This window comes from Dromiciops gliroides, chromosome 2 (assembly GCF_019393635.1).
Source record: "Dromiciops gliroides isolate mDroGli1 chromosome 2, mDroGli1.pri, whole genome shotgun sequence".
Lineage (NCBI taxonomy): Eukaryota > Metazoa > Chordata > Mammalia > Microbiotheria > Microbiotheriidae > Dromiciops > Dromiciops gliroides.
Genome location: NC_057862.1, coordinates 240,680,490 through 240,693,365, shown reverse-complemented (window position 1 = coordinate 240,693,365; position 12,876 = coordinate 240,680,490). Strand labels below are relative to the sequence as shown.

Genomic DNA, 12,876 nt, shown 5'->3' with positions numbered 1-12,876 from the left:
GCCCTTCTTCTTTACACACGTGGGGAAGAGCAGTTTTGTCTTGACTTAGAAGGTTTTGATTTCTCTTGTTGGCTCGTTTTTGTTTGTTTGTTTGTTTTTTTAATGAGGCAATTGGGGTTAAGTGACTTGCCCAGGGTCACACAGCTAGTAAATGTCAAGTGTCTGAGACTGGATTTGAACTCAGGTCCTCCTGACTCCAGGGCCGGTGCTCTATCCACTGCGCCATCTAGCTGCCCCCTGTTGGCTCGTATTTTAAATGTGAATGTTTTGGGCTGAAGAGGGATCAATTTTTAACTGCCATTTGAGTCTTTGATATCAAGACCAGTTTTCTTACGTAGTGATATCAATAAGTCCACAGGAACCCCTAATGGCTAATTAATTCTAGTTTCACTGACTCCAGCTGATTTGAAAGCATTGATTGTATGTTCTTCTTCAGGTTACAACAACCCCTTCCCCACACTGAGCAGATGACCTCTAATGGAAGTTTGAACTAATGCCTGCCATGTGCTCTAGTTCATTAGGCAGAAAAAGAAGAGCCTTTCATGTCTTGTCCCCTTTTTGTTAAAATTTTTGCCACCTCTGGACACAGAAATTCAGTGAAGAGTCTTACTTGTAATAACAGTGTGGATGCACCAGCCTGGGCACTACAACCCATGCCTTTTATTTATTTCACATGTATTTTTCCCCTAAAGGGCATTTGTTGGCTTTTTAGTTTGCATAGGCACCTGGCTTAGTTAGTGTCCTAAGAAGAGAATGAGTGGCTTCTTATTTCCTTTCCAGTCCAGCGAGCCTCGTTCTTTGCTGCTAGTGATGAGAACCACCGACCCCTGAGTGCTGCATCCAACAGTGACCATCTAGAAGACCAAGCCATGGCCCAGATGAAGTCTTACGGAAGGTTGGGCTCCGTGGGTCGTGTGTTTTACTTTGTGTACTCTTTTCTCCTGATGCAATTAAGCTATATGAAAGGATGGGAACATACATGACACCTTGTATAGGTTGAGATTATTCTGCATAAAGCTTTTCTCTATAAGTAAAGCTTAATTACCTACCCAAAAGGACCAAAACCTTTTTGCCTTCAAATTTTAACCACTTTGAATGAAATAGGTCCTAAAATATTTTAGCTACTTTCTTGCCTTTTTAAACAGAACATATAAGATATAATGATACAATGATACTCTCTAGGATTGTTGAGATACAGAACGGTTTGTCCCCACACTTAAATAGTATCACACAGCTATACTTTGGAATTATCTTCTCTGCTTTTTAGACTCATTTTCCCACCCACCTCATTATCAGGCTGTCACTTCTTGATGATGCCTGTGTGCCTGTATCTAGTCTTAACTTCCTTCTTCCCTTAACCCCTCTGATTTCCTGTTTCTAATCTGCCATAGGCTAGGAAACTAGATGTTCCAATTTATTACAGTGATGTCTAATAGAAAAGATAGTGCTCTCTACATCAGGCTCAGAGGGGCTCTTCTTTAAGTACAGTGCACAAACTCTGGTGTGTGGACTTTGTGACAGCTCTTTCTGCTTTTTGGAAGTCTTTTCTGTTTGTTTCCTGGCTCTTGGCTATGGTCTGGATATTTAAGACTGATGACCATGAGCTGTTCCTATAAAAGAGAAGTTCATCAGTCAGTTTTAGCAGACATTCCATGTGTGAGAAGTGCTGTGTAAGGGGGTAAGTGGTTATCACTAGTCCACCTTGTGCCTGAATGAGAATCCCATCCACAGCATACAAAAACAAATGGTCAGCTAGCCTTTCCTTGAAGACTTCTCTTGAGTGGGAACCAAACATCCCATTCAACTTCAGAGTGACCCTAATTGTTAAGGAGCTTTTCCTTCGGATCAAGCCCAAGTCTATTTCCTGACCTTCAGAATTGTATTCCTAATTCTGCCCCATTGGTCAAGCTCAGCAAATATAACCATATTACCCATGATATGCCCTCAATTACTTAAAGACAGTGATCATGTTAAGTATTTCTTCATGTTAAATATTTTTTCACTATCCAAAAAAATAACAACAAAAAAACAAAAACCCACCCCACATCCTCATCCCACATACACTTCTGCCACCATGGTGTTGTGAAAAACTTGACTGCTTGAAGAAAGGTATAATAAAGCATCGTTGGAGCAGCTCAGCATTGAGTAAAACTCAGCTTTTTGGTACTTCAGGAGAGCTTGGGGAGGAGGGAGGACAAAGAATTTTCTAAAGAAGAACTCAAATGTCATCTTTCTTTGGGGAAAGTTGCATGAGGAAATGTTAGGATTATTTTATTTAGAATGGAAAATGACTTGTGACTGTCACGTTGTACCTTCTTCTGTTAATTAGACAAGAGAATTGGAATGAAGCCTTAGTATTTAATTTCCATTCTCCTATTCCATTACAAACCATTCCACTAGCAGTTTAGAAAATACCACATGATGCCATTTTAGTTAACAGAAGTCCATTAATTAATTGCAAGTGGTGGTTTCTTTTCAAAATCATATTCATTTGCTGCTTGTAAATGAACAGGCAACAGTTTTAGCTAATAAGTTTTTACAGAGGACAATGGCAGAGGACCCAGTTTTCCTGGCCCCATGTGAGATGGTTATTATTATTATTATTATTCCTTTAATTTGACAAGCTTGTCACATACTTTATTACTATGGTATTTGCTTTATGGTGCTAGGGATGAACCAAAAGCAGGGATCTGCATAGTTTTCTCTAGGACAGGAATTCTAACTTGCACTTTGACTGACACCTCCTCTCACTTCTCCAAAAAGGCGAATGGGTTAGGCATCTTCTTCCTTCACAGTCTTGGGCTTACAGAGATTACATGACCAAAGGTCACATGAGAAATTTATAGAAAGAGTAGGCACCCTAGCTTGTTCTCCTTGGTTTCACCAAGCAGAATGAGGAGCACTGGGTGGATATTGTTGTAAAGACTAGCTTGGTTATTAGGAAAACTTCCTAATAATGGATGACGGTGGTTAGGGATGCTGTAATGGGATTCTTGGTCAAATACAGATACTTCTACATGGCCCCTGGAGGGGGGGGTCCCTTCCAACTCTGAAATTCTATCACTCTGACAGAACCCAGCTTTCAGAGAGCCCAGTCTCACACTCAGGGCCATGGGAGTGGAACCCAAGCCAAGAAAATGAATCTTTTGTTTTTTCTCACTCCTGCTCTCCTGGCTTTTGTGCCACAAACCTATCAGGAAAAGAGTGTTTAGAATGTTTAAAAAATAAAAAAGGAAAGGAGAATGTGTATCATCTTTTTTGTTCTCTATAATAACATGATGCTAGGAACAACGCTGTGTTAAAATTGGACTTGCCACTTGTGTAACATGTAGGCTGGTTTTTAAGATACTTTAGAAAAGATGTCCTGGTTTTTAAGATGTGGTTAGATAATTGTCTACAGAAAATGATGTTCTTGAGAATGATGTTCTTGAGGCAGCCCCTCCCCTTTGCCTTAAGACAAGCCCATCTTCAACCATCTCCCACAGGTGGGCAGCTGTTCTGTCTTGAGAAAGCACTGAGAAATGCCATAGTTTTCCTAAGAAATTATTTCATTATTTGGCAGTTATCGTTGTCAGAAAGTTCCCCTTTTATATGTTCCCCTGCCCCCTCATATTACCAAAGCATGTTTTTGCTCATTATCCTTTGTTCTTTGGAAACAAAGATATGATATGCTCAGCAAAGGCTGTTATTGACTATCACTAAAACATAGGTACAACTTCTGTTATTGAAGTTGTCCTTCTAGGAAAAAAAAAAGTATATTGACCATACTGAGCAGTTTGACATTGTGAAAACCTGCTTACAAAGGCAGTGCTGCATTGTGAGATGGAAAAATGGATAATTTTGATACAATGTAGCCAAGGTTAGAAGGAAAGCCGAAAATTGGGGGAAACATTTTTATAGATAGTTTCTCTGATAAAGGTCTCATCTCAAATATATAGAGAACTTTGTCAAATTTATAAGAATATGAGTTATTCCCCAACAGGTAAGAGGTCAAAGGATATGCACAGGCAGTTTTTGAATGAAGAAATCAAAGCTGTATTTAATGATATGAAAAAATGCTTTAAATCATTATTGATTAGAGAAATGCAAATTAAAACAACTCTGAGATATCATCTCACACCTATCAGATTGACTAAAATGTGTTAGAAGGGGAAAATGACAAATGTTGGAGGGGATGTGGGAAAATTGGTACCTTAAATATTCTGTTAGTGGAACTGTGAACTGATCCAATCATTTTGGAAAGCAATCTGGAATTATGCCCAAAGAATTGTAAAATTTTGTATACCTTTTTAACCAGCAATACTGCTATTAGGTCTCTTTCTCAAGGTGATCGGGGAAAAAGGAAAACAACCTATGTTCTAAAACATTTATAGTAGCTCTCTTTGTGGTGACAAAGAACTGGAAATTGAGGATATGCCCATTAATTGGGATTGGACGAACAAGTTGTGGTATATGTGATGGGATACTACTGTGCTGTAAGAAACAATAAGCAGGTTATTTTAGAAAAACATGGACAGACTTGCATGAAATAATGAAGAACGAAATGAGCAGAATGAATAGAGTGTTGTATACAGTAACAGCAATATTGTTCAAAGAATAACTGTGAACAATTAAGCTATTCTGAGTATTATAAATATTCAAATCAACCACAAAGGACCAATGAAGGAAGATACTACCCACCTCTAGAGAATGAACTGATAAATAGAAGTATGCGTAATATGGTTTTACATGTATAGAAGTATAGGTAGAAGTAGATATATCTGTGTCAGAAGGTGGCGTTCTCTAGTACGTGGTGGGAAGGGAGAGAGGGAGGGAGGGAGACAGTTTGGAACTTAAAATGTAACAACAACAACAACAAAAGAGTCACAGAGATTCCTGCTAACAGGGATCCTGGTCTTTTTTTTTTTTTCCCAGCAGTAAAGATTCTTCTCCTACACTGGCTTCTAAAGTGGACCAGTTGGAAGGTATGCTGAAGATGCTTCAAGAAGATTTGAAAAAGGTAAACATTTATTCTAAAAGCAAATATCCCAATCTATATCAGGGTCTGAGGATAAAGTAAGCATTGTTCAAGTATGCTCTTGTTGTACAAGGTCATTGCTTTTTTCCAGTTTTAGGTGTAGGCTGAAAGTGCAGCCTAGTGTTCCCAAGTATTAGCTACCCACAGGCAGGTTTAGATGGCTGCTAAGGGCAGGACAGCTGCCTCTTGGTTACGCCAGTCCCTGTCACCTGAGACATAACCAAAACAGGTCTTTGGTGCAATTCACAAAAAGTGATTTTCTTTTCATTAGATAATTTCAAGGCTCAGTCAGGACAAGATAGGAAAACATATATCCACAACATGGAAAAGGGACTTGTTCTCATGTGTATAGGTTCCATGTGCTTCTACATTAGATTTTTTTTCCCCAAGCTGAATTCTAATAATTGTTACCCAGAGAGAATATTACTCAGTAGCATCAAGGTTGAGAATTCCTTATTTCTGAGCACCCTAGGTCATATACCTAAGCTATCTAGTGGATGTAAAAATAAGGCCCCAGGTATGACCCACATCTAGTTTCTCTCTCTTGGGTATATGCCTTTACTTTCCACCTCTTGGGTACTCACTCTCTGAGGGTTTCCTCCCACTCTTTGACCTTTCTCAGGAAAAAGAAGACAAAGCTCATCTTCAGGCTGAAGTCCAGCATCTTCGGGAAGACAACTTGCGTTTACAAGAGGAATCCCAGACTGCATCAGACAAGCTGAAAAAATTCACTGAATGGGTCTTCAACACAATTGATATGAGCTAAAGACTGATAAAACATGCAGGTGGGGGGAGGGACGGTGTGGAAGGGGGACCAAGAGGGAATGTTTCTCCTGAGACTGCTTTAATGCCCTGTAATCATGCTATTGAAAGCATCTTCAGAGCACTTTCCCCACCTTCCTTATAGATATCCCCTTTTTTGCGAGTGCACAAACAGAACAATTGCAGATCAACAATCAATATCTGCCTTTTGTAGAAAAACAAAAACAAAAAAATAATTAAATAAAAAAGTAAAAAGTAAAATAAAAGTTTAACTGCTAAAATGTGAATGTCTTTATTTTTTTGCACAGTATCTTTCTCTGTAATGTATAAAGAAAAAAGATGGGGATGAGACTAGAATGACCTAGTCCACCTGCCTCATTTATTTCCCATCAGCTCTTTCCTTTCTCTTTCAGGTAATCCAAGTTTTTTCTTGCTCTCCTGGCAAATATGATGATTACTAGAAAACGAATACATGTTTATTTTGGATTGTTTATTGGGGGTTAGTGTTAGGGCTACGTTCCTTACCTTCTTTGCTGAGGTGACTAGAGATGAGGAGTTTGTATCTCCCTTGAATGCATGAGTCAATGCTGTTTTACCCTGTGTTACCCAGAACAGCAGAATTAGATGGGAACAGAGGCTGAAGACCATGGATGGGACGTGTTATTCATGATCTTTTCCATGTCCCACATTACTACGTGACTTGTCACCCGTGGTTTCCTGTGGATACGCTTCCATCTACTTTCCACAGGGCAAATATGCTTCTTTAGTGAAATCTTAAGCAATCTCTCCTAATGTAGAATCGACCTCTGATAACCCTCTTGGCTGCAAACATAAAGTTGTTTAAGATTCCCTCACACCACCTGCATTGAGTGGCCCATGCCAAGAACTCCAGTCTCTCCATTTTATGTATGGCTGTTCTTTAGTAGGATAAGAGAAAAGAGACATGAGACCAAAAACTGGCCAACTAATCCTCATTAAAAGTACCCAGAAAAGATTTGGGTGTTAGTCTTTGCTAGGGGACAGTTAGGGAAATGTAGTAATAAGAGTAAATTATAAAATGGTAAAGAGCTGTTGCTTGCCTTTTGAATGCAGTGGACAGGATAAGAACAGTATTCACATGCTTGACTAGATATCTAGAATTGACTTTTCAACCCCATGTGACATCAAAGCATGGGGTTTTCTAAATTGGGACTCTCAAAGCAGTGTCTCTGAAGAAATTATTGATTTGCCATTTAAATTCAAAAAGCCCAAACCGCTTGGGCATGATAGGACAACCATAAGGGGCCCCAATGCTGAACCATGATGCTGCTCTGAACCATGTCTAGCCCTTTGGAGGAAAGCAAAGGAGGAGTCCTCCTTTGGAGGAGTCTTTTCCTCTGAGCCTTCATAATCATCACAAAATTTGTGTTATCATGCCTGTAATTGAGCAATTGACCTGCAACAATTGTTCATCATTTCTACATCTTTCAAATTTTCTCATACTGTTTGAAAATAATTTCTCTCCCCTGAGCCCCAGAGAAGCCATATACATTCATATCCTCTCTCCCTGAAATTTTTAGCTAAAATTTCATTCCATGTTGTGATTTTCCTCCTCCTCTCTTGAAATTATTTTCTAGTAATTCTTGCATTATGGGAAAAGGGAGATTTCCAAGTTATTTTGTAAAGATTGTGACTCTTTCTCTTTGATTTGTATGAAGGAGGTTTGTACAGTGCCTGATATTATTTGTAAATGGGAAATATTGCTAACATCCAAGCATTCTGAAGTCTTGCTTATTCTAAGTTTGGTCTTTATTTTGTTTTAAATTTTGTTTTGGGGCTTGGGGCAGACTATTTATTAGAGTTTTGCAACAGAATTCTTGTATGAAGCCTCTAAAGGCTACTTGTAAAATTCAGACAATAAAACTTACTTGAAAGGCTCTTCTAAACCCCTTTGGCATTATTTTTTGAGGTTTTCTTATTTGAAAAACTACACAAAAATTGATTTTTGCTACTTTTCATTCCTTTTCCACCACATTTCTTTAACGTCATATAATACCAATGTTTTATTATCCATGATTAGATTATGTATCTAAGAGAATGATGCATAATGAACCTTCTATGTTTAACTTAATATTTCTATACCACTTTATATTTTCACAGTGCTTTTATAATGGAGCAAATTCTTGATTATTCATCTGTGAAATTTTCATAGGAAATTTTAATTCCCCGAGACTTGGCATACTGTCCATCCCCAGCATCAGTTGGTATATGCTCAGAGCATGCAAATTCATATTGCTATTAGCCTGTGTCAAATATAATTAGAAAAGTTAATCTACTGCAAAAACAACAACAAAAACCATAATGCATTTCAAAACCATATAGAATTGATTTTTTGGATTATCCACATAACTGTTCTCCTCCAGTGGTGCAGCTAATTGGGAGTTGACTGTATTTTTATATTTTATTCCTCTCAGCAACCATAGGAATTCTAGAATCATAGGGCTACACTGGATCATGAAATAATCATCCCACATGCAATTCTGATGAACAAGCTAGGAAGATTACATAGAGCTGAATACTCTGATATACCAGGTGTCCCCAAAGTCTTAGTTCAGTTTTAAACTATTAAAACTAAGACTTTTGGGATACTCTGAATGCAGCACATTAGAGAGTAGCACTGTAGTTATTGGTGGCATGCCAACTAAAGTGGTAATCCAGAGGAGACATTCGGGGGATGGGGTGGGGTTATGAAATTAATACATCTAACTCATGAAGCCTATGAAAGGCAACTTAGACTCTAGATAGGATTTCAGATAAAATTTAGGCCACCTTCTACCCTCAGAGGGGGGGAGTACAGATCCCAGAGAAGTTTGGACTTCCCTACAGACACTGCTAACTAATAGCTGAACCAGGAGAAGAACTCAGAGCTGCTCTTAGAAGACAGTTTCACGTGGCCTCCCATATGGAGATTGTAGATTCAGACACAAAATAGTCAACTTTGAGACTTAAAGAATCTAAGGTGTATACCCAGGGGGAAAAAAAAAGTCAAGTGTTATCCTGGTCCAAGAACTGAATGAATGGATTGTCGAGGTGTTAAAAAACAAAAAATAAATATCTGTTGTGTGTTTTTCCTCATAAATGAATTAGAATATGATAGACCTATTATGTAATGTATATCTAGAAGGATACTTTGTGTTTTTCTTATAGTGTATGATAGGCAAGAGGTAAGAAATCAAAGGATCACAATTTTCAAGGTGAAAGGGACCATAAAATTCATCTAGTCTAGGCCTCTTATTTAATAAATGAAGAAATAACCAGAAATGCAAAAGCTAGTATCATACAGTAAACAGCATAGTCAGGATTTGAACCTAGGTCTTCTGACTTCAAATCCAGCCCCCTTTCCATTCTAGCACACTTCCATCTTTGACTTTGGCCAAATGCCTGTCATTTAGCCAAAACATTTCTCCACATTTAATAAAGATCTGGAGGAATTAGTTGATCCAGAGAAAAGCAACAATGAGGGTTAAAAGGAAATGATGTGGGGCAGCTACATGGGGCAGTGGATAAAGTACCGGCCCTGGATTCAGGAGGACCTGAGTTCAAATCTGGCCTCAGACTCTTGACACTTGCTAGCTGTGTGACCCTGGGCAAGTCACTTAACCCTCATTGCCCCGCAAAAAAAAAAAAAAAAAATTTATGCAAGAGAACTTCCCAAATATATTTACTAATCAATAAACAATCATTTATATAAAATCTATGGAGATTATTATGACAATGGTGGTTTGTTTGTTTTTCACCTCCACAGAGGACTGACTGGGGAAGACAATATGTATACATATGGGTATGCGTAGGCTGCTAGGGAGCCCTGGCTTTGGGAGGGTAAAGGGCACCAGGAAAGGCTTCATTGAAAAGCTAATACTTGAACCCAGTCTTGAAAGAAACTGGGTATTACAAAAGATGGCAGTGAGGAGGGAGTGCATTCTGGGCCTGGGGATGGCCAGTTCAAAGGCATTGTAGAAAGAAGAAGGAATGTCATGCAGAGGGAGCAGCAAGTAAGCCTAAGCTACAATTCATATAACACGACAGAAGCTTAAAATTGTTTTATTAAGTTATCTTTAGCCTTCTTTTCTCAATATTAAGTAACCCCAGTTCCTATAGCCTACTTTTAAGTTTTATTTGCTAAATAATTTTTCAAATCTCTGGTTCTCTTGTCCCTCTTTTTAAAGACCTTACTCTCTAAACAAATAGATCTCTTTACACCTTATATATCTTAAATCCTTCACCTTTTGAAATTGTTTACTTTTTTCTACTTCTCATTATACATTTTTTGGGAGTGGGGCAATGTAGGTTAAGTGACTTGCCCAAAGTCACAGAGCTAGTAAGTGTCAAGTGTCTGAGGCCAGATTTGAACTCAGGTTCTCCTGAATCCAGGGCCGGTGCTTTATCCACTGTGCCACCTAGCTGTCCCCCATTATATATTTTAATAATAAATTAGGGTGCTCAGTGGTGCAGTGGATAGAGCCCCACCCGTTTAGTCAGGAGGATCTGAGTTAAAATCCAACTTCAGACACTCACTAGCTATGTGAGCCTGGGCAAGTCAGCTAACCCTGCTTGCCTCAGTTCTTCATCTGTAAAATGAGCTGAAGAAGGAGAAATGGCAAACCACTCCAGTATCTTTGCCAAGGAAACCCCAAAAATGGGGTCACAAAAAGTCAGAAACAACTCAACAACAAAATAATCTCTTTACATCATTTCCTTTGTGCATTCCATTACAACCCCTGAGACATCTCATTCTAGTCTTCCCATCCCATTAAGAAACTTCAATGTGAGCATCTTGTCGCACCTTTCTGTTCCAGAATTGATTTATACCCTTTCCCCTAGTGTCTTGTTATAGCCCTCCAGTGTTTATATCTCATTACACCCTTTAAACATGCATATTGCATCTCACATTCCATCTAAACCTCCCACTACTGACTGGAGGTACACACGTTTCATTTCTCCTTTTAAACGGGCTCTTGCCAAGCATCTGTCTCTACCTTTAAACATATGCAGCTCGTTGCCACCTTCCACTTAGACATACTTTGTTTCACATTTTAAACCTGCATGTTCTTTTAGTAGACATTTCACATTCAGTCCTATGTGCCTCACACTCTACCTTTTAAATAGGAGGATTCTCTTAAGCAGCTCATTATATATTCCATTGCTATAGCACTTACCAGAATGGATTACATTCTCATTACACATCCATGTGTGCCTTTCATATTCAGTTCTTTTCAGTTCTATCTGACTCTTCACGACCCCATTTGGGCCTGTGTTGGCAAATGTACTGGAGTGGTTTGCTTTTTCCCTCTCTAGCTCATTTTATAGATGAGGAAACTGAGGCAAGCAAGGTTAAGTGACTTGCCCAGGGTCACACAGCTGGTAAGTGTCTGAGGCCAGATTTTTCAGATGATCTTTCCTGATTCCAGGATGGGCTCTCTATTCACTTTGTGACCATGCCTTTCATTAGTTTTGCCTTTTTAATGTACTCATTTGAAGTATTTCTCATCTTTTATGACAGCCCTCTCCCCACACCCATTTTTCCAGGGTTTTTCTGTTAGGATTTTAGAAATGAGCTCTACCATCCAACCAACCAAAACAAGTCAGTCATTCATCTGCTTTTCTGTGAAAACCCTGAATTCCACTGTAACACCTCTCTAATTCTATTTGGGGGAAACATCAATTTAAGTTACTGAAGACCCTTAATAAGCAAATATATTTAAAGGACTACAGCTTAACTCTCTGATAAGGTGATAGGTAGAAAGGAAGAAAATGGTAACAAAGAGTTAACTCAAAAGGTAGTGCTTAAGGGACTTGCTTTAAGGAATAATTAAGAATGATTTCTAATTAGCCTCTTTCGCTTGTGTGTAAATGCATGCTTTATGAAGTGCCTAAGGGGACTTAAAAATAGTTTGTTCTCTTAAATTTAAGTGTGCTTATACTGTCTCCACACCATAAATTTTCTTACTAAAAGGCATTCTTTATAGATAGATATCAGGGCCCTGTCAAATTAACACAAATTCCAAATTAATGAGTTTTCCTGTGCTAAATATTTCTTTCAAATTAAACTGAGGTTAACATTGCAGATTGGTGTAGGAGCCAGGAATAAATTTATAAGCACAGAAGAAAAGCACATCTCCTCCCAAAATATTTATTAAATGCTTACTATATGCAGAGAAAAAGACTTAGGTATTGGAGGAGACAAAATATTTAAATTAGAAGAGTCCCTGTCTTCATGGAGCTTAAAGTTCAGTGGAAAAATATGATTCATATATGCCATAATATACAATAATATATGGTAAGTCCATTCAGGAAATGTGAAACAAGATCTATATGAGTTACTAGTGGGGTAATTTTTACATTGATCCATTAGAATTGTTTTTTTAATTCATTTTTAAATTTTAAATTTGAAAAACACTTACAAAGATGAGCATTTCCATACACAAAGAAGAATAGAAAAAGATTGGGCATGAAACTAGGGATCTCCATTGTATACAGCTTGAGATTTTCTTCTAAGCATATGATAACATTCAGAAAATGGTTTCAAAGCTGTCCCACGTGTGTGTACCTATGAACTTCCTTCTGTTCTCTTTTTAAAATGCTTCTTCATTAGCGCTCATAATTTTTGTTTTGTTTTGTTTTTTAGTGAGGCAATTGGGGTCAAGTGACTTGCCCAGGGTCACACAGCTAGTAAGTGTTAAGTGTCTGAGGCCGTATTTGAACTCAGGTACTCCTGACTCCAGGGCCAGTGCTCTATCCACTGCGCCATCTAGCTGCCCCGCGCTCATAATTTTAAAAAAAATGTTTTTACATGATCATTATTACTCACCCTCTGAGAAGCAGCCAGAAATAAAGAGTTCAAATACCAAAGAACCATAGTCAGGATCATACAAGATTATGCTATGACCACTATAAAAAAGATAATATTGGAATACAATATTCTAACATTCAAAAGGCAATCAAAAATACCTGGCAGGATAGTATAACGCCCCCCCCCCCCGGGAGAAAATGAACTTTTAACAAAATAGAACCTTTAATAGACAAACAAGCATTCCTGATGAAAAGACCAGAGTTGAGCA

At 38.3% G+C, this 12,876-nt stretch overlaps 1 protein-coding gene across 1 annotated transcript in view; it reads left to right on the top strand.

The window, feature by feature from the left end:
• The window catches only part of SIPA1L1 (signal induced proliferation associated 1 like 1), a 381,936-nt gene extending 374,246 nt beyond the window's left edge, over positions 1 to 7,690 (top strand). Inside the window, 3 exon segments of the mRNA XM_043981815.1 lie at positions 781 to 895; positions 4,915 to 4,999; positions 5,640 to 7,690. Of these exon segments, the coding sequence (XP_043837750.1) occupies positions 781 to 895; positions 4,915 to 4,999; positions 5,640 to 5,783 (344 nt within the window). The 3' untranslated portion in view covers positions 5,784 to 7,690.
• The last annotated feature ends 5,186 nt before the right edge of the window (positions 7,691 to 12,876 follow it).